The sequence below is a fragment of the Mytilus galloprovincialis genome, chromosome 4 (genome assembly GCF_965363235.1).
Source record: "Mytilus galloprovincialis chromosome 4, xbMytGall1.hap1.1, whole genome shotgun sequence".
In the NCBI taxonomy this organism is placed as follows: domain Eukaryota; kingdom Metazoa; phylum Mollusca; class Bivalvia; order Mytilida; family Mytilidae; genus Mytilus; species Mytilus galloprovincialis.
In genome coordinates this window covers 18,341,277-18,360,604 of record NC_134841.1, presented here as the reverse complement: position 1 = coordinate 18,360,604, position 19,328 = coordinate 18,341,277, and the positions used below count along the sequence as shown (strand labels likewise).

The following is a 19,328-nucleotide window of genomic DNA, read 5'->3' as shown; positions in this document are numbered from 1 at the left end:
CTGTACATGTCTGCCTGGCATGGTTCATCTGACCTTGACCTCATTTTCATGGTTCATTGATCAATGTTTTGTTTTTTTGGTTAATGTTGAGTTTATGTGACAGTTGTAATAAAGCTTTATATTTAGGTCTGTCAACATAATATCAATGATTAGAAAAGAAGGCGAGACATGTCAGCGTGTGCACTCTTGTTAATTTTAGATTTTAGACTCCGAGTTCTTTTTTTTTTTCATTAAAAAAAAGTTGTTTTTTCCAGTTTTCTGACAATAACTCAATAAAACTTTCATCAATTTGCAAGAAACGTTGGTAAACTGTTTATATATATTAACATATGCATGAGCTCTTTTTTGATTTTTATAAATTTCAAATTTGACGTTTCTGAGTTGTGGGTTTTTTTTTATTGATTAAAATGGGGGATTTTCCAGTTTTCAGACAATAATTCAAAAATGCTTTCAGCAGTTTTCATTTAACTTTGGTGAATTGCTTATATCTACTGAGGTAAGCTAAGCTCCCTTTTGATTTTGATATATTTTAGATTTTATGTTTCAGAGGTATGTGATATTATTCATAAAAAGGGGTGATTTTCCAGTTTTCAGAGAATGCTTAGAGCATCATGAAACTTTGTTGACTAGTTTATATCTATTAAGATAACCTCCATTTAGTTTTTCATGAATTTCTGATATGACATTGAAAAGTCATTGAAATGTATTCATGAAAAGGCGACGGGCATATTATAATGCTCATGGTGCAGCTGTTTATTCAATCCTGTTTGGCTTTCTTTAAGATCAGATGGAGCTTTCTTTGTGCTTGTTCAATTTCGAACAAAAAGTATTCTTTAATTCCAAAAGGTTTTCCAAAGAGATTGTATGCATGAAGAGAACCATCTTTTTATCTTTCCCGGCAAATGTTATGACTATTGGCCTCGTTTCATTAAATCCCTATTTACCAAACAGATAGGAACTTTATATGATGGTTAATTTAAGCTCATATATTGTGTAAGAAGTTGTAAATTTAATGTAGCTTTAGTTTTACCTTGAAATTGAAAAATGTTTCCAAACATGTAAAACTTTTACTGCAATTTAAGAGGGGGGGGGCAATAGGGGGTCCGTTAACATGTTAACAACACATCGATTTTGGCAAAAACAGTTGACAAAATGCAAAAATGCTGATAACAGTTAACAAAGTGGGTTGAAAACAGTTAACAGCTTTAATTCATCACCCCTCACATTAATTATTGCCAGCTTTTGGTCAATTTATTTTATCATCTTACCATGTAAAGAAGTACATGTGTAGTAAAACCATGTCTCTATATCAATATACATACTAAGACCAGCAGATTCAATGTTTGCATTCTGGAGTCAAGGACCTTTTGTATTTTACAATCAGTGTTACTAGTGAGTAGATTTACAAAACATAAAACTGCGTTAATGAGCTCAGGTTTACAAACACTCAAGTTTACTCAAATTGAAAATATGTGCTAAATTGGATAGTTTATATGAAAAGGTATATACTATGAAATCAAGTGCTCGGTGCAAGACCCTCACTCTAAATTTCAAAGCATATAACTTTTTGAAGACTAACATAGACATCGAAAAACATTGACTGCACCATTGGACCAAAATCTATTTGTTATAAAAAAATATATTTTGGTAGGTGTAACAGATTTGAAGAAAAATAATGTCAGCATAAACTATCCAGAGGGGTCAAAAGTTGTTTTTAACCTCATATTGTGCAATTCTTACATCACTGCATAATTTTACAGAAGTAATTTTACAAAGCTGGCTGATTATTATTTGCCTCATATTTGTGCATATTTTTCATCAGATGTTTATGATAGTAAATAAGATTAAATTTCACACCATTTAATGGCTTATTTGAACCTTCATGACATACTAATTTGACACTTATCTTTAGAAATGCAATTATATATAATCCTTTATCATATCAAATCAACCTTATTTGTTAATGTTGCAGGTATTAATTAGCCTTTGCCATGCAATAGTATTCAGCTGCTATTCTTCAGTTGTTTGCATATTCATCTGTATAGATAAAATAACTAGCTTGGCCAATCCATATAAAACCAAAGTAAAATAGGACATGAATGTATTGGGAATTTTAATTGTTAAAATTATTTGTTCATGTATGTTAAATGAAAAACAAGTCCTAATATTGTCCTGCATGTGTTTAATGGCCTGACCTGTTTTAAGGACCATAAGGTCATAGACATGCAGAACAGAACCTCTTTATCTCAGGCAGTGATAAGATATTTGTAATTTCAGGAGATGGGGGAAGTTTTGAGCCTCCACCAGAGTGGGATGAACAAGGATCAGAAAATGTAAAGCTAGTAACACTACTGAACTCATCACCAGAATATAAATCTGTTGAACAAAAGTTTTTAACCTCCGTATTTAATGGAAGACCAGAGTGGGTAAAACAGTTCAATAAACAGACATTCAAAGTGACAAAGGTAAGGACAATTTCATTTTGATGATTTTAGAACTTAAATACAGTTTTTGGGAAAGATGTGATAAAGTAAGAAATAATTCATAGGGGCTTGAATATCTTGATTTAACACGGGTTGGCCCTTTATGACAAATATTTTACCCTGAGCGATAGGACAAATACGGCAATTGTTTTGGATCGAAGCGCTCTAGGTGAAGGCATTATTTGTCGTTCCCATAAATAAACGCACTATTAAATTGAGGTAAAAGAAAGGATCAAACTGAAAAAGTGACATACGTAAACTACTTACAATAAAATATTTAGATAGGTTTGGACTAATCTAAATGACAATTGTACTTATATGTCTTATAAGTATACAAAAATGGCTTATATAGATATAGGAAGATGTGGTGTGAGTGCCAATGAGACAACTCTCCATACAAATAACAATTTAAAAAGTAAACCATTAATATAGGTTAAAGTACGGCCTTCAACATTTTAACATTGTTTGTTTACGTTACCTTGTTTGTGATGATTTTCAGTTTCACAAGCGTGTATTTCCTCGTAAAATGCTTAGGCTCAGGAGCCTGTAATTCAGTGGTTGTCGTTTGTTTATTTGTTACATATTTGTTTTTATATAAATAAGGCTGTTAGTTTATTCGTTTTTCTCGTACGGTGACCTATAGTTGTTAATGTATGTGTCATTTTGGTCTCTTGTGGACAGTTGTCTCATTGGCAATCATACCACATCTTCTTATTTTTATTAGTCTGACATCATAGTTTGATGATTGATGTATTACCTGCAACATGACAGAAGAAATACTAAAAGAAATGTAATTACAGGATACAAAAGACTCAAGAAAATGAGGAAATAACAGATATAATGTAGATACAAACACACTATACTAATTCAAAACTGAATGATGAAAAGTTTTTAAAGCAATCAATTGATGAATTATTTCATCACATTACTAGTAAAATGTAGTTACACATCATGACTTTGCTTTTTGTCCTGTGGACTCGTAGGAATATTTTCATAATTGCATCCTCTTGCTTTTTCATTGTAGTAGAATTTAAATTGTTAAATTTAGGTTTTTGGAAAATGACGCTATCAGCAGCATGTTTCCAATACCATTGCCCAGAATTTACAGAAGTCGATTATGTTTCTGCCTACCGCACTGGCATGACTCGGTTTTGTATTAACTATTTTATATACTAACTGGAATCTGCTTGTATTACGCTACACTCGAACAAAGTGTTGTAGTCTGACGAGATCCAGTTTACATACTTTATTTTATTTACAAAAACAAATCTTGACCTGTCCATAGAAAGACTTGTATAGTCCCCGGTTTTATTCTCCAAAATTGTACCTTCCAGAGTGGGGCGGACTATAGAGTACAATAAGCAAGCAATAAGAGAACAAGTTATTTTGGCCACAGACCACAATTAATTCCTCTATCAGTTCTTTATAACCTTTTGCATCATTAAAAAAATTGCACCATGCACTTTTGTTAAATTTTTTGTGTGTGTAATGTATAGTCCTAGTCCAAATATATATCCAAAATTCAGAAAGATTGAACCAATCACTTTTACAAATTTAGCCAATACACATCCATACCACTATTGACAAGTCAAGAGATGTTCTGAAAACTGTATATATTACCTTTTTGCACTTGGCCTAATCACTCATTCCAAATCGAAATCAGTTAAAATACAACATCCAAAAATTTATTTCATCTCTCTTCTTTCATTTCCACCAAAAAAAATCTAAGAAATGAGTGAGGAAGGGAAAGAAAAAAAATTAAGGAAAAATACACTCTAATTAAAAGGAACTATATTCGTGGACAACGATAAGCAGGGTCATTAATTGTGGTCTTGGGCCTATTAGGGGCCTAAAACATGACCAATTCTAATAAATCTTGGCATGATTAAATTTCAGCCTCAAGAGGCCAATATTTTAACCACTAGCTATCCAACAGAAGAAAGTAAAGGTAATCTGTGAAACAGAAATGGTTAAGCAAGCAGTAATTAGTGTTTTTGATATAGATTCAGTGCAATCTGTTTAGGAATACAACTTTTAAGTGCAAAGACTAGTGATTCTCAAAATGAGCAAGTCTTCAATACTGTTAGCATTAAGAAAATACTTCCATTGATCCTACAAAAACAGATGCCAACAATAACGACTTGTAAGGTTTAAACAGGGGCAGATGCAGGAATTTTCTAAAGGGGGGGGGTGCTAACCCAGGGCACCCAGGGCAAAGGGGGGGGGGGGGTGCAAAACATATGTCCCGATACAAATGCATTGATCGGCAAAAATAAAGGGGGGGGTGCGCACCCCCGGAACCCCCCCCCCCTGGATCCGCCACTGTTAAATGTGTTTTATGAATTTATTTCAATCTTAATCATCAATTTCCTCGTCTGTTGGAACTTTTAAGTTTTTTTTCTCAGTACCATTTTGTTTTTATAAAGGGACATAACACCATTACTAACCGTGTATGAAATAAGCCCCGCCCCTTCTTACTGGACGTAACTCCACTACTAACCGTGTATGAGATAAGCCCTACCTCCCTACTAATCTAATATCAAATATACACGGTTTGCACGCGGACGCTTTAAACCAATCATATTCCTCGAAATATATAGGAGGTAAGATAAACATCCATACCCCTATTGACAAGTCAAGAGATGTTCTGAAAACTGTAAATACTACCTTTTTGCACTTGGCCTAATCACTCCAAATCAAAATCAGTTAAAATACAACATCCAAAAATTTATTTCACCTCTCTTCTTTCATTTCCACCAAAAAAAATCTAAGAAATGAGTGAGGAAGGGAAAGAAAAAAAATTAAGGAAAAATACACTCTAATTAAAAGGAACTATATTCGTGGACAACGAAAAGCAGGGTCATTAATTGTGGTCTTGGGCCTATTAGGGGCCTAAAACTTGACCAATTCTAATAAAACATGGCATGATTCAAGCTTAGTATATTATAAAACAGTTAACAAAGTTTCAAAGCCATATGATACCAAATAAAAAAATGTGGCATTTTTCATATCTGAACTTTTGGTGCTGAATTGTGGCGTTGAATTAGAACAATTTCAACTATCAAATTTGAGCTTCTAAAAACTAAAAGATACCAAAACTAACACTTTTTAATGTCTCTATGTATAAGTTAACATCTATTTAAAGCAACAGAAAGCATACTTCATGTATCAGACTGATGAAAAATGGCCAGAAGTTAATTTTATATGAGCCTGTGCTAAAAAATAGAGGTTTTCAAATAAAGTGAGACCTTATATCAAATGTAATATTTTTCACCTTCCACAATTTTCTAAAGTTGTTAGGGATCAAAAAAACTTTAACATGTTATAAATGTACTTTTAATGGAAATGTAAGTTTCAAATAGCATAACACATGTGGATAAAATTGTCTTTAGCAATGTCATGCTTAAAAACACAGGTTGTCAATTTAGGCCGTTCCCCACATTTGCATATTAAAAAGCATATACATTGTAAATGATATTGGAGATGGAGATATGCTTCTTTTTGCTTAAATCTGTGCTTAGATATGATAAAACATGGAGCCTGGATGTAACAAGACTGTCACTTTCAACTATATATGTAGACAGTATGGTCTGATGCAAAGTTTATTAACTTTACTGTTTAAAACCTGAATGAAATTTCAGCCTCAAAAGGCCAGTATTTTAACCACTATCTATCCAACAGAAGAAAGTGAAGGTAATCTGTGAAACAGAAATGGTTAAGCAACCAGTAATTAGTGTTTTTGATATAGATTCAGTGCAATCTGTTTAGGAATACAACTTTTAAGTGCATAGAACTTCACATTTTACCTGCTGCGTATACTGACCGTTAGACTTACATGTAGACTATTAAAACAGCCCATTTTGCACTCTTTTTATGTTTGTATCTACTTTTTTTGTGTTCAGAGTTCACAAATAAGTTAAACAACTGAAATAAATACCATAAACACAAATAGATATCAGAAAAAACCTGTCAGAGAGAAATGAGAAATTAAGCATGCTGTTTGTGAAAAAAGTGAAAAAGCTACATTTTGGACATTTAACCTGAAAAGTGACCTTTTCACAAAATTTCTATCAAATGAAAGCAGAAATCATTTCTTCTCATGTAGTTTGACAAATTAATACCAATAGATCATTCAGAGAAGATGCCAAAGTAAAAATTCAAAATTTGCTGAAATGCACCTCTTAAGCCACAGACCACGATTAATTCCTCTATCAGTTCTTTATAACCTTTTGCATCATTAAAAAAATTGCATCATGCACTTTGTCAAATTTTTTGTGTGTGTAATGTATAGTCCTAGTCCAAATGTATATCCAAAATTCAGAAAGATTGAACCAATCACTTTTACAAATAATTTAGCCAATACACATCCATACACCTATTTTGTAACAAGTCAAGAGATGTTCCGAAAACTGTAAATATTACCTTTTTGCACTTGGCCTAATCACTCATTTCAAATCAAATTCAGTTAAAATACAACATCCAAACATTTATTTCACCTCTCTTCTTTTATTTCCACCAAAAAAAATCTTAAGAAATGAGTGAGGAAGGGAAAGAAAAAAAATTAAGGAAAAATACACTCTAATTAAAAGGAACTGGACAACGAAAAGCGGGGTCATTAATTGTGGTCTTGGTCCTATTTTAGAGGGCGCTCTCGTCCTTTTTCAAAATAATAATTTTAATTCATTCATATTAATAAGTTATTTCTGTTCAATATCAAATTAATACTGATAAATATAAAAACTAAACCTTTCATTTCAAATTTCTCGTTTCTTTTCAACGCATTAGTTGAAATAAACTAGTATCTTCATGATAAAAACGAAACAAACATAGTAAAAAAGATAACCATAAACCAGCTTAGAATTTGTAAACTACAAAACGTAATTGGTTATTGTTCATTCTGTTTTGGTGTTTCATACTGACTAATATGGTTTGTATTAGCTTAAGACCCTTCAAACATTAATGTGATAGGTATTAAAGATTGCTTTATAAAAGGATGGAACTGTTTTACTTTCAAAGTCGTATTATAGTGATATCTGTCATGTACGGATTTCGACTATCACCGGTTAATGTCTTCATTTACACGTGCTTTTTAACCTCCTGTTAAAACATACACAAGTTTCTTAATTGTTTTTTAAATGAATTAAAATTATTTTAACAATCATGAAGTGTTCTTGAACCCTTTACAAGCAGTTTCAGCTTCTGTTTGAAGATGGAAAACAGGTTTTCCCAAGAAAATACCGCAAACGATCGCACAGGAATTGAAATAACCTGAGTTTCATTAGACCTTTTCTAACAGTAACAAAAATATTTTTTAAATAAAATTTTGTGGGGAGAAGGGGTTTGGACTATGTACCAGTGCGAACTATACATGCCTTTCTATGGTATTTATTTGTTAAAAAAAACCCAGCCAGTAGTCAATGGATACTGAAGATATCATTCAGGTAGTCTTGACCTATTCATTTGTACTAAAAAAATACAGCCAGTTGTCATCTTCACTTCACACACACACACATATACGAATATCAGTTATATGCTTACGAGACATGTTGCAATGTTAAACTAATTAGGGTATGTGTAAATCAAGACTTGCATAAACGTATCCCCATATTAGAGACAGTGGCGTCATTTTTCCTCAGAGCTTTCAGCTCTTTGATTATTCACTTTCGATAAGGGACTTTCTGTTTGGAATTTTTCTTGCAGTTCCATATTTTTGTTAATTTTTGTTTTGGGACATATATTATTATATGTATATTGACAGATAGAGCGAGTGCAAAATTTAAGTTTGTATCATATGTATGCAGCAAAGAGAGATCTTATGGTAAAAACAAACCCACAAGGCACAAACAATGAGAAGGAACTATGGCATGGTACACCGGAGTCAGCTGTTGTCAGTATTAATTTCTATGGATTCAACAGAAGTTATTGTCAGGACAACAGCAGTAAGTTATATCCAGATTTCTGACCATGAACACTTTACGAAAAATTATAGATTGTCAGGTTCTGAGTAATATTCGTAAAACAAACAGGCAGCAATAGAAAGTATCACATTGAATTTTCTTTTACTTCTTTAAACTTATTTATATACGCATAATAAGATTATGATAAATTGATAATTATAATAAAACAAATATTATGCCTTTAAAAGGGTGGGTGAGGATTGGATTTAAAAATGTGCAACTGCAAAAATAATGTGCTTCTGCTTCATGCAACTGTTTTAGCTTTAATGCTTATTAAGACGCGCAATTGTTGGAACAAAGAACCGAAAGTAATAAATTAACTTATACCATACCTAACCAATTGCAACTAAAAATTTCAATTAAAAACACGTTTTGCGGGATCTCGATATTGACGACTTCAAGTCTAACCCTCTTGATTGCAGCTGTGCTAGTTTCAAATTCACATATAATCTGGCTGGCTACGTTATTACTGGTGACCTCAACATTGTCCCTGAGAAATGTGTTATCCAAAAAGGTCCGAAATATCATGAGTCTAAATCCATTAGTTGGAAACACAATTTCAAAATACTGATGGATTCAGTCAAGGATTATGCAAGATAATAACTTGAGAAAGAAGACTTAGACGGTACCTCGAATGACAGAATAACACTGTTAATATCCGAATAACACTTGTAATGACCGAATAACACTTGGGAATTCAATATTAGCAAATATTGGTGACTTTTAAACATTGATTATGAATTAATAGTATATTATCGATGCATTTTTGTCGAGCCTGCAACTTTTGTTGCAGAAAGCTCGACATAGGGATAGTGATCCGGCGGCGGTGTTAGCTAACTTGTTAAAAGCTTTATATTTTAGAAGGTGGAAGACCTGGATGCTTCATACTTTGTATATAGATACCTCATGTTACGAAGTTTCCGTCAGTCACATGTCCAATGTCCTTGACCTCATTTTCATGGTTCAGTGACCACTTGAAAAAAAAGTTAAGATTTTTTGTAATGTTGAATTCTCTCTTATTATAAGTAATTGGATAACTATATTTGATATGTGCGTACCTTGAAAGGTCCTCATGTCTGTCAGACAGTTTTCACTTGACCTCGACCTCATTTCATGGATCAGTGAACAAGGTTAAGTTTTGGTGGTCAAGTCCATATCTCAGATACTACAAGCAATAGGGCTAGTATATTCGGTGTATGGAAGGACTGTAAGGTGTACATGTCCAACTGGCAGGTGTCATCTGACCTTGACCTCATTTTCATGGTTCAGTGGTAATAGTTAAATTTTTGTGTTTTGGTCTGTTTTTCTCGTACTATATGCAATAGGTCTACTATATTTGTTGTATGGAATGATTGTAAGGTGTACCTATCTAGCGGGCAGATGTCATGTGACCTTGACCTCATTTTCATGGTTCAGTGGTCAAAGTTAAGTTTTTGAGTTTTGGTCTTTTTATCTAATACTATATGCCGTAGGTCATCTATATTTGGTGTATGGAAATATTTTATGATCTTTATGTCAGTCGCGCAGGTTTTATTTGACCGTGACCTCATTTTCACGGTTCATTGCACAGTGTTAAGTTTCTGTGTTTTGGTCTATTTTTCTTAAACTATAAGTAATAGGTCAACTTTATATGTTGTATAGAAGCATTGTTAGCTGCACATGTCTGCCTGGCATGGTTCATCTGACCTTGACCTCATTTTCAAGGTTCATTGGTCTTTGTTTAGTTATCTTGGTTAATGTTAAGTTTATGTGACAGTTGTATTAAAGCTTAGCTTTACTATACTTAGGACTATCAACATAATATCAATGATTAGTATAGAAGGCGAGACATTTCAGCGTGTGCACTCTTGTATAACTTATAAATGATTTACAGAAAGCAGATAAGTTCATAAAAAACTTTTAAAATTTAGTGTGTACATCGAATATGGCGACCACAGAAATCACAATAGCCGCCATGTTCGATATACACACTAAATTTAAATTTATCTTTATGAACTTTAATATCAGATTTTTGTAAATCATTTTTAAGTCAAAAAATACATCGATAATACATTATTATTTAATAATCAATGGATTAAGGCTATGAGGTCGTTGGTACAAGTCAGAATTAAGAAACAGAATGGTTCTATCAATACCCATGCTCCATCAATCTTTAATTCCCCAAATGTTGCTAAACACTTGTCCTACGTCCATGACAAATATTTTGTTGTCCCCGCAGATAAAGCCACAAACAACATCGTTTTTGTGTGTAAATGTCATTACATAAGCTGCCTGATAAATGAATCATATCCAGAAATCAACGCCACTTTGCTTATTTGAATATTATACTAAAGAAATCGGATACGGGTCACGGAAATTACATTAAAATGATAGGGAATTTTGAAAAAATGTCTGTTTTAATCTTAATTTAAATGATAGACAGGTTGCCGGGGCAGAAAATGAATATACACAACAATATACACCATTTAAACGAAACATAGTGACTGTTTTTGCAAAAATACAGGTTCCTGAGCTATTTTAAAAATCGAAGCGAGAAGCTTTTAACATTGCAGTGTAAAATACAGGCTAAAATGGCTGAAACGTCAAATGCAAACTTCGTGTTGAAAATTGGCTTACAAGGTCATTACAAAAACAGGTTGCCGGGGTGAAATATGAAACTTGAATTTCCAAAGAATAAGCAAGTCCAAACCTTGTATGTGTAGTCATTGAACTCTAGGTTCCCACGTAAAATTAAAATGTCACTATTTCAAGAAGAATAAACTCACGAAAGCACGAAAAATTCACTAAATTCACGTTCATTGTTTTGATTTTGACCGCCTGACAACTCTTTACGGAAATATCAAAGTGATTGTAAATAAGGACTCTGTGCAGGCAACTTATAATATCCGTGTTTTAAAGATTTTAATGATATCAAGCCTATCAAGCCAGTCCAGTTCAAAGTACTATCACGTGGTACATTTCTCATTTACATATTATGAATATTAATTAGCAAAACCACTACTAATTTCTGGCTATGTTAGGTATTGACAGTTCACTTGCATGATACTTTTTAATGAGACCTGTTTAAACTACTGTAAATACTCCAAACAAAATATTTTTATGCCCCACCTACGATAGTAGAGGGGCATTATGTTTTCTGGTCTGTGCGTCCTTTCGTTCGTTCGTCCGTTCGTTCGTTCGTTCGTCCGTCTGTCCCGCTTCAGGTTAAAGTTTTTGGTCGAGGTAGTTTTTGATGAAGTTGAAGTCCAATCGACTTCAAACTTGGTACACATGTTCCCTATGATATGATCTTTCTAATTTTAATGCCAAATTAGAGATTTTACCCCAATTTCACGGTCCACTGAACATAGAAAATGATAGTGCGAGTGGGGCATTCGTGTACTGAGGACACATTCTTGTTTTACTTCAATTTTAATTTCGAAAAAAGTGGATCATACTCTATTAAAGTTTCTTGATGATCGCTTTCTAAAGTTTTTCCTCCCTCAGCTCTCTACTGATGATCTCTATTTTCGGCGGCATGACCCAAACAGGAAGTTGTATAAATGACTGTTTTTCCCGGATTGGACTAAATAGCGATAAAGTGTATTAAAAATAAGTAAACTTCTTCTAAATGGGGACACATTAAAGAATTTTCCTCAGAAAAAAGTATATGTACATAAGTTGTATAATGAAAACTATCCATTTAGTTATAAAAAACATATGTATATTTTTTTTTAATTTGAGGTTTCTTATGACTTAATTAAGTTTTTTTTGTTTTGGTCTATTTTTCTTAAAACTATAAGCAATAGGGCAGTCAATTGTATTTGTTATATGGAAGGATTTTAAGCTGTACATGTCTGCCTGTCATCGTTCATTGGTGAATGTTTACATGGTTTAGTTTTCTTGGTGTTTTTTCTTAATAGAAACTATAAGCAGTAGGTCAATTATAATTATTGTATTGAATGATTGTAAGGTTTATATACAGGTTATATTGAGAACTTTTTACCTTTTACGGGATGTACATGATATAAATACCTTTTTATTTAAAAGTATTTCATGACTTTGTTTGAAATTGTTACTTTTGTCAAAATGACGAAAAAAGGCAATTTTTAAATCAGTTTAATTAAAAATGCTATATGCTGTTCTTCTCCATTGTCAGTATACCATTACTCCATACTTAGCTGTTCTCTCCTTTGCTTAAATAAGTACATTCAAATAAGTCTCCTTATTAAGTTTTACTTATGAATGGAGTAACTTGATTATAATTTAAGAAAATGAGAAAATATTTTTGTTCTTTTTCAGAGGATGCATACTGGGGTGAGGGTGTTTATTTTGCAGCCGATGCATCGTACTCAGCCAGAGGATGGTTATCAAAGCCATCTGTTAGTGGTGAACATAATATGTATATGTGTAAAGTGTTGACAGGTGTATCTTGTAATGGACAAAGGGGAATGCGAGTTCTTCCTAGGAGAACAGATAATATAATGATGAACTATGATTCTGCTACAGATACCAACTATACTCCTACAGTGGAATATGTTATTTTCAATGATACGCAAGCCTATCCAGAATACTGCATTACATTCAAGTATTAGTAAACCTATGTATAGATTCGGGTTCGAATCCCGGCGAGGGAAGAACCAAAAATTTGCGAAAGCAAATTTACAGATCTAACATTGTTGGGTTGATGTTTAGACAAGTTGTATATATATATATATATAACTGACGATTTATTTACATATAAGGGACACACATTATTGCTGCTAGTTTTAATCTATTTACAAACATCAATTCTAGTATTTTGTCTGTGATCTTGAATTTTGTTTGAAATATTGTTTGTAATAGTATATTTAAAACTTTCATCACAAGGTGGTTCATAACACTACAGGATGATGACTGTAAAAATCACGTTGTATGGTAAAAGAAATATTAAACTCCTAAATGATAAAAATTGTTTTTGTCAAACTGCTATATAGCCAACCATAAAGTGTGTGGTTCAAGTTTTTTGAAATTTTTGTCTAGCCTAAGACTTGTGTCGCAGAAAGCTTTGCATGGGGATAGTGATCCAGCGGCGGAGACAGAGTAAACTAACTACTTAACTTAGGTTTATATTTTAGAAGCAATAGATCATTATATTAAATGTATAATAGATTGGTTGTAAGGTGTACTTGTCTGTCTGATGACATGGTTCAATTGACCTTGATCTCGTTTTCATGGTTCATTGGTCAATGTTAAATGTTCTTTGTTAAGGTTGTTTTTTTAGAGACTATAAGCGAACGGTCAACTATATTTGGTGTATAGAATGATTGTAAGTATACATGCATTTCAAATCTAATTAACAACCCATCTCTCATCGCTCCCGTTTTCTGATATGTCGCACTCGGTTTTATGCTGAGTTATGGACTAAGAAAATTCATGCAAAACAGATTTTTGTCATGAATTTTATTCTCGTTTACAATGTTGCAGATAGTGTCCTTTGTTGAATTTGCCCATAGACCAAAGTGAGCGATACAGGCTCTCAGTATTTTAGATATACTTTTTTGTTTGGCTTGTTATTTGAATTTTTCAAGGAAAATGTATATTTCTGTTTAAAATTGTCAGAAAGGTAGCTTTTTTACTTATATATATAATGAAATGTGCATATCAAAGCGTTCAATCTTATTATGTTACACATCTAACATGCCAGAGTGTACACTTTTACATAAAGTATCACTTACTTGATTCATTGACAATCATGATGAGTCTTATAAAGAAACGCATATCTGGCGTATCAAATCATAATCCTGGTACCTTTGATAACTATATATCCCACACACAGTTATCCCTTTCTAGATAATAATTTCAAGTCTTAAACCTTAAAGTTTTCTCTATTATAATATTCAATTAGGCAGCAACCATTTGATTTTCTGTGGGGGGCTATGGTTTTTTTTGGAAAAAAAAGTTTGTTTCCAGTTTTTGGAGAAAAAAATAATTTGTTTTTGATTCTGAGAAAAAAAAATTGTTTGTTTCACCCTCAGCTGCCACTATATGTAATGCTAAAATTGAAAGAAAAAAATTGTTTTCGACTTGTCGCGAAAAAAATAGATTGTTTTTCGCTGCACGCGAAAAAAAAAGTTTGTACAGAAAAAAAAACCATAGCCCCCCCAACCCCCCCCCCCCCCCCAGAAAATCAAATGGTTGCTGCCTTAGTGCTACTGACATCTTTACAACTTAATTAAAATTTTGATCATTGTGTTTTATTTTGTTGAATTGTTTGTTACATTTGTTTAGATTTTAATCATGATTTTTGTGTGTGTTTTATATATATAATTAAGTAATGACTATTATTTGTTCCTTTCCTAGATGTAAGTCAAGTTTTAATAATGATTTTTATATTTAAGAGTTACTAATGAGGTACAAATGCGTTTTATGAAAACAGAGCTTACTGTAAGACTTATTGGCAACATTTCATATTACCTATATTTAAAAACCTGAACTTGGCAATACCCCCAGAAATGGGTTATAGACTGAAATCTGGTGATTTACAGTAGCATGGCTGAAATTGAAATATTAACAGCAATGGCAGTTGAAAAGTCACAACTCTATTTTGATGTCTCCACCGTAACGGATGGGGCATTATGTTTTACCCTTATCCGTCTGAACGTACGTCCGTCCGTCCGAACCTCCAAACGTTCCAAAGTTGATTTCCGTTTTTTAACTTTAGTTTTCCTCAACCATGTGATGAAACTTATACATAATGCTTATTACTAAAAAAAACTCATATCGATAACACATGTGGGTAGTGTCACTTTTACTAGTCTTCAGTCATGTCCCTTTATAACTGTTTATGATACACAAGCGGGGAATCATCTGTGTCCCATGGACACATTCCCCATTTATTGTTTTATTTCTCTAGGGACCAGGTGGTGTCTTCCCAATTGTCCCACTTTTGAAATTACAGGTAAAAATGTAAGGAAATTTTGTGGGACAATCGGGAATACATGTATGTTTGTGGGACAATTAGGAAGTTTAAATGTGGGACAATTGGGAATTGTTTTGATAGTGATTAATTTGTATTTATAGTGTATTGCAGTTAATAAAAGGCTAGTAATAAATTTAAGTTATGAGGTATGGAATAAAACATGGGCCAATAATATTTTTTTACATATTTCATTTTGCACATAGTAGGCACAATTGAAGTATCATCAAACATGGAATATAATATGAAGTCATCAAAGTTTAGTCTAAGATTCATATATTTTTTAATTAGTTTTTATTAGTTTGAACTAGCTGTCAGTAACTGCAAGTACTCTCAGATCTGTCCTGGTGATGTATAAGTAGTCGTCCACTTTTATTCTGTGTTTTGTAAGATGTATAACTGTTTGTACCCATTCGATGAGATCTGATTGTTATAGTTTATTCTTATGTTTTACTGTTTCAACACTGTCTCAATTATTAGAAGGGCCTTCAAATAAGTTTAACCCCGCCACTTGTCATTATTGGGCCTTTTTTAAGCTATGTGGTATGTGCTTTGCACATTGTTGAAGGCCGTATGGTGACCTATAATTGTTAATTTCTGTGCCATTTTGGTCTCTTTTGGAGAGTTGTCTCATTGGCAATCATACCACATCTTCTTCTTTTTGATGGAAGTCCTGTTATAGATAGTTTGGGAATAGTCCTGTTGACTGCAAAAAGCAATGAAATGTTGGAAAAACAACCGTTAATAGTGATTCTTGGAAAGGCTGATCTGGCTAAATTCTAGACAGCAGCTTCGTTAGCAATAAAGAAAGTTGTTGGGTTTAGGTGAATCTGATGTTGGGTGTTATCAGTCTTCTTCAACAGTGCAACTATATTAATGTCCTCTGACTTCCCTAGAGAAATTGCAAAAACTAGTGGAAACATCTCTCCATCAACAAATTCGTGTCGAGTGTAGAACTTAGATTAGTTTATACATATTATGTTTTTTTTTAAATTGCATGCATTATATCTATATTTATTTTAAAACTTTACAGAAAAAAGTAACATTAAAGACATGTTTCTTAAATCAGAAATATTAATATATTTTTTAATCAAATGTGCATTAATCTTATGATTTAAAATTTAAAAAAAATACACTTATGTATAAAATTAATATTAAATGTGTAATAATTAATTCTTGTTTATTTAGCAAATCAAACATTATTTACCTTGTTTATCTGAGAACATTTTACGTCATAAAATAATGTGGGACAATCGGAACTTTTCATGTGGGACAACCAGAACTCTAAAATTTTAAAGAGTTGGACAATCGGGAATTCACCGAACATGCATGGGGCGAATTACATTGCAATGTAATACTTTATATTGCAATTACATTGATAAAACCATGCATTAAATTACAATTACAATTACATGCATTTATCAAAGTAAATAAAGGCATTATATTACAATTACTTTGCAAAGTAATGCATTGAATTACACGTTACATCGGGAAAATTTTTGATCAAGTGAAAAGAAAAATCAAACATTTTGAAAACAACATATGGTCACAAACGATTCTCGCATATATGCAGTAAATGTTCCATGTATTGAATTTAAGTATAGGTATACATGTAAAAAGTTTATCAATATGTGATACGAATATTTCATTTTTAAAAATATTATATATGGGTTTCAAAGAATTTATCCTTCATGCGTATTCTACATTTTAAGTATACTCTGTGCTGACTCTAACAGAAATCTAAGAGATAAAATATTTAGTTAAATAGTGTGCTAGTGACCTAATACGGTATATATGGGGTCAATAAATTCAATATGGGGTGGGAGCAAAGTTCGAATCCCCATATGGAATTTACTGACCCCATATATACCGTATTAGGTCACTAGCACACTATGTAACGAATTTATCTTACCGACTATCTTAACGTGTGAAATTTAGAATAGTGACCTATCAAAATGAGCAAGTCTTCAATACTGTTATCATTAAGAAACTATATTCTTCCATTGATCCTACAAAATCAGATACCAACAATAAGAACTTGTTAGGTTTAAATGTGTTTTATGAATTTATTACAATCTTAATCATCCATTTCTTCGTCTGTTGGAACTTTTAGGATTTTTTCTCAGTACCGCATACCTGCCAACTTTTCGAAATGGCCATGGGGGTTTTGCGTGCAAGATGGCTACCATACCGCTAAAAAAACTCCAAGGGGGCCTTCAAATACATTGCAATGTTGTTTTTTTTTGTCTTCTTCATACTTTTATAAGCCTCAATTCATTGTAAAATTAAATGTTTGTTTAAAATTGTGGACAAAATTGCTCTTTCGAAAATTCAATTTGGGAGCCTCCATGGGGGAAATCCCCCGCAAATAGTGACAGTTGGCAGGTATGTACCGTTTTGCTTTTATAAAGGGACGTGACACCACTACTAACCGTGTTTGAAATAAGCCCCGCCTCCGTACTACCTTATATGGTAAATAAAAGGACGTAACACCACTACTAAACGTGTATACATGAGATAAGCCCCGCCTCCCTACTAACCTAATATCAAATATACACGGTCTCCACGAGGGCACTTTTAACCAATCACATTCCGAGAAATGTATAGTAGGTAAGAAAAAGTTTAATACTTATTTTAAAGTTCATTTAGCTTTTATCAACATACATTTGTTTTTTTTTTAAATTTCAATCAATGAAAATGTATGAAATAAAATTAACTCAAAAATATAATGATATATAGGATTTTGTTATTCATTTAGAATTGTACAACAAATGGAAGTTTTTAACGACCTTGACTGGCTATACAGCCCTTGCACGGTCGGCTAGAATTGTAAAAGGGTCACTCTTGAATTTATACCATTTTTTCAACTTCAACCAGGGAAAAGGCTTAATCTCCATTAATTGATCAAACAGTATGTAAAGGGTGATAAATGAATAGAAAATAGAAAATTATTATTTGAACGATTATGTTCTTAGTTAATCAAGAAATTTAATTCTTATTTCTGCTTTAGTTATCCAAAATCAGGGTTCAAAAATAAACTTTTGTTTGATTTCAACAAAAAATGAATTTATGGGATTCTTTGAAATGCTGAATCTAACCATGCATTTAGCGATTTTGGATTTTGGACTCCTCCTTTATCAAATTGATCTTTAATTATCTGCTGGAAACAGTCTCTTGTTCAGTTTTAGAATTCCCGCTAATCTATCCTGTTTTTAGACATATTGCTATATAAAGGGGTCAATTAATAATTTAAAGGAACAGGTTTTCATTTCTTTTGAATACAACACAAATGATCACCCTCCTGTTCAAATAATGGGTGAAAAAATATATAACTGATATATTTATGAAAGAGGATTCGTTTTTATAGAATTTATGCAATACGAATATGAACAATTTTTGTGTGATAACCTATAAAAAGTTTTCAATTGTGATGTAAAACAAATACGATAATAAAATATATTTATAAACGGACATTTCTTTTTAATATGCTATGCTCTAGAACAGAGAATGGAAACCGTGAACGTTTCAGCGGGAATTCGACAAAAGAGCAGTCAATAGTTCAAAACCGCATATGGGTCTAAGTACTATTTAACACAGTGAGAAAATCCCACAACCGAATGCAGGCTTGTGCTGGCTCATAAACAAAAATGTATACTTGTTCAGCGAAATGGACGCCTAACTAAACTCAGAAAAATACAAATGGACCAAAAAGGAAGACAAAATAAACCCATACACACAAGACTAACAAAGTCTAGATATACCCGACTTGGTACAGGCGCAAATATGAGGCGGAGTTAAACAAAATTTAGCGCCCTTACACTACATGAAAATTGTGTATAAAAATGCCAAGAGTAGTATAGTAGGGGGAGTATGACCCCCCAAACCTCGGACACGGGACGCGAGCTGCGCGCATGCGCTGACGCTATATTTGGGCCTTAGCGTGGACGCCGT

General features: G+C 32.7%; 1 protein-coding gene across 1 annotated transcript; it reads left to right on the top strand.

The window, feature by feature from the left end:
* Positions 1 to 2,283: 2,283 nt before the first annotated feature.
* Positions 2,284 to 13,746, top strand: LOC143071529 (protein mono-ADP-ribosyltransferase PARP15-like). The gene is made up of 3 exons (XM_076245895.1): positions 2,284 to 2,465; positions 8,242 to 8,422; positions 12,722 to 13,746. The coding sequence occupies exons 2-3, from the start codon at positions 8,275 to 8,277 to the stop codon at positions 13,012 to 13,014; spliced, it is 441 nt and encodes a 146-aa protein (XP_076102010.1). The 5' UTR covers positions 2,284 to 2,465; positions 8,242 to 8,274; the 3' UTR covers positions 13,015 to 13,746.
* The last annotated feature ends 5,582 nt before the right edge of the window (positions 13,747 to 19,328 follow it).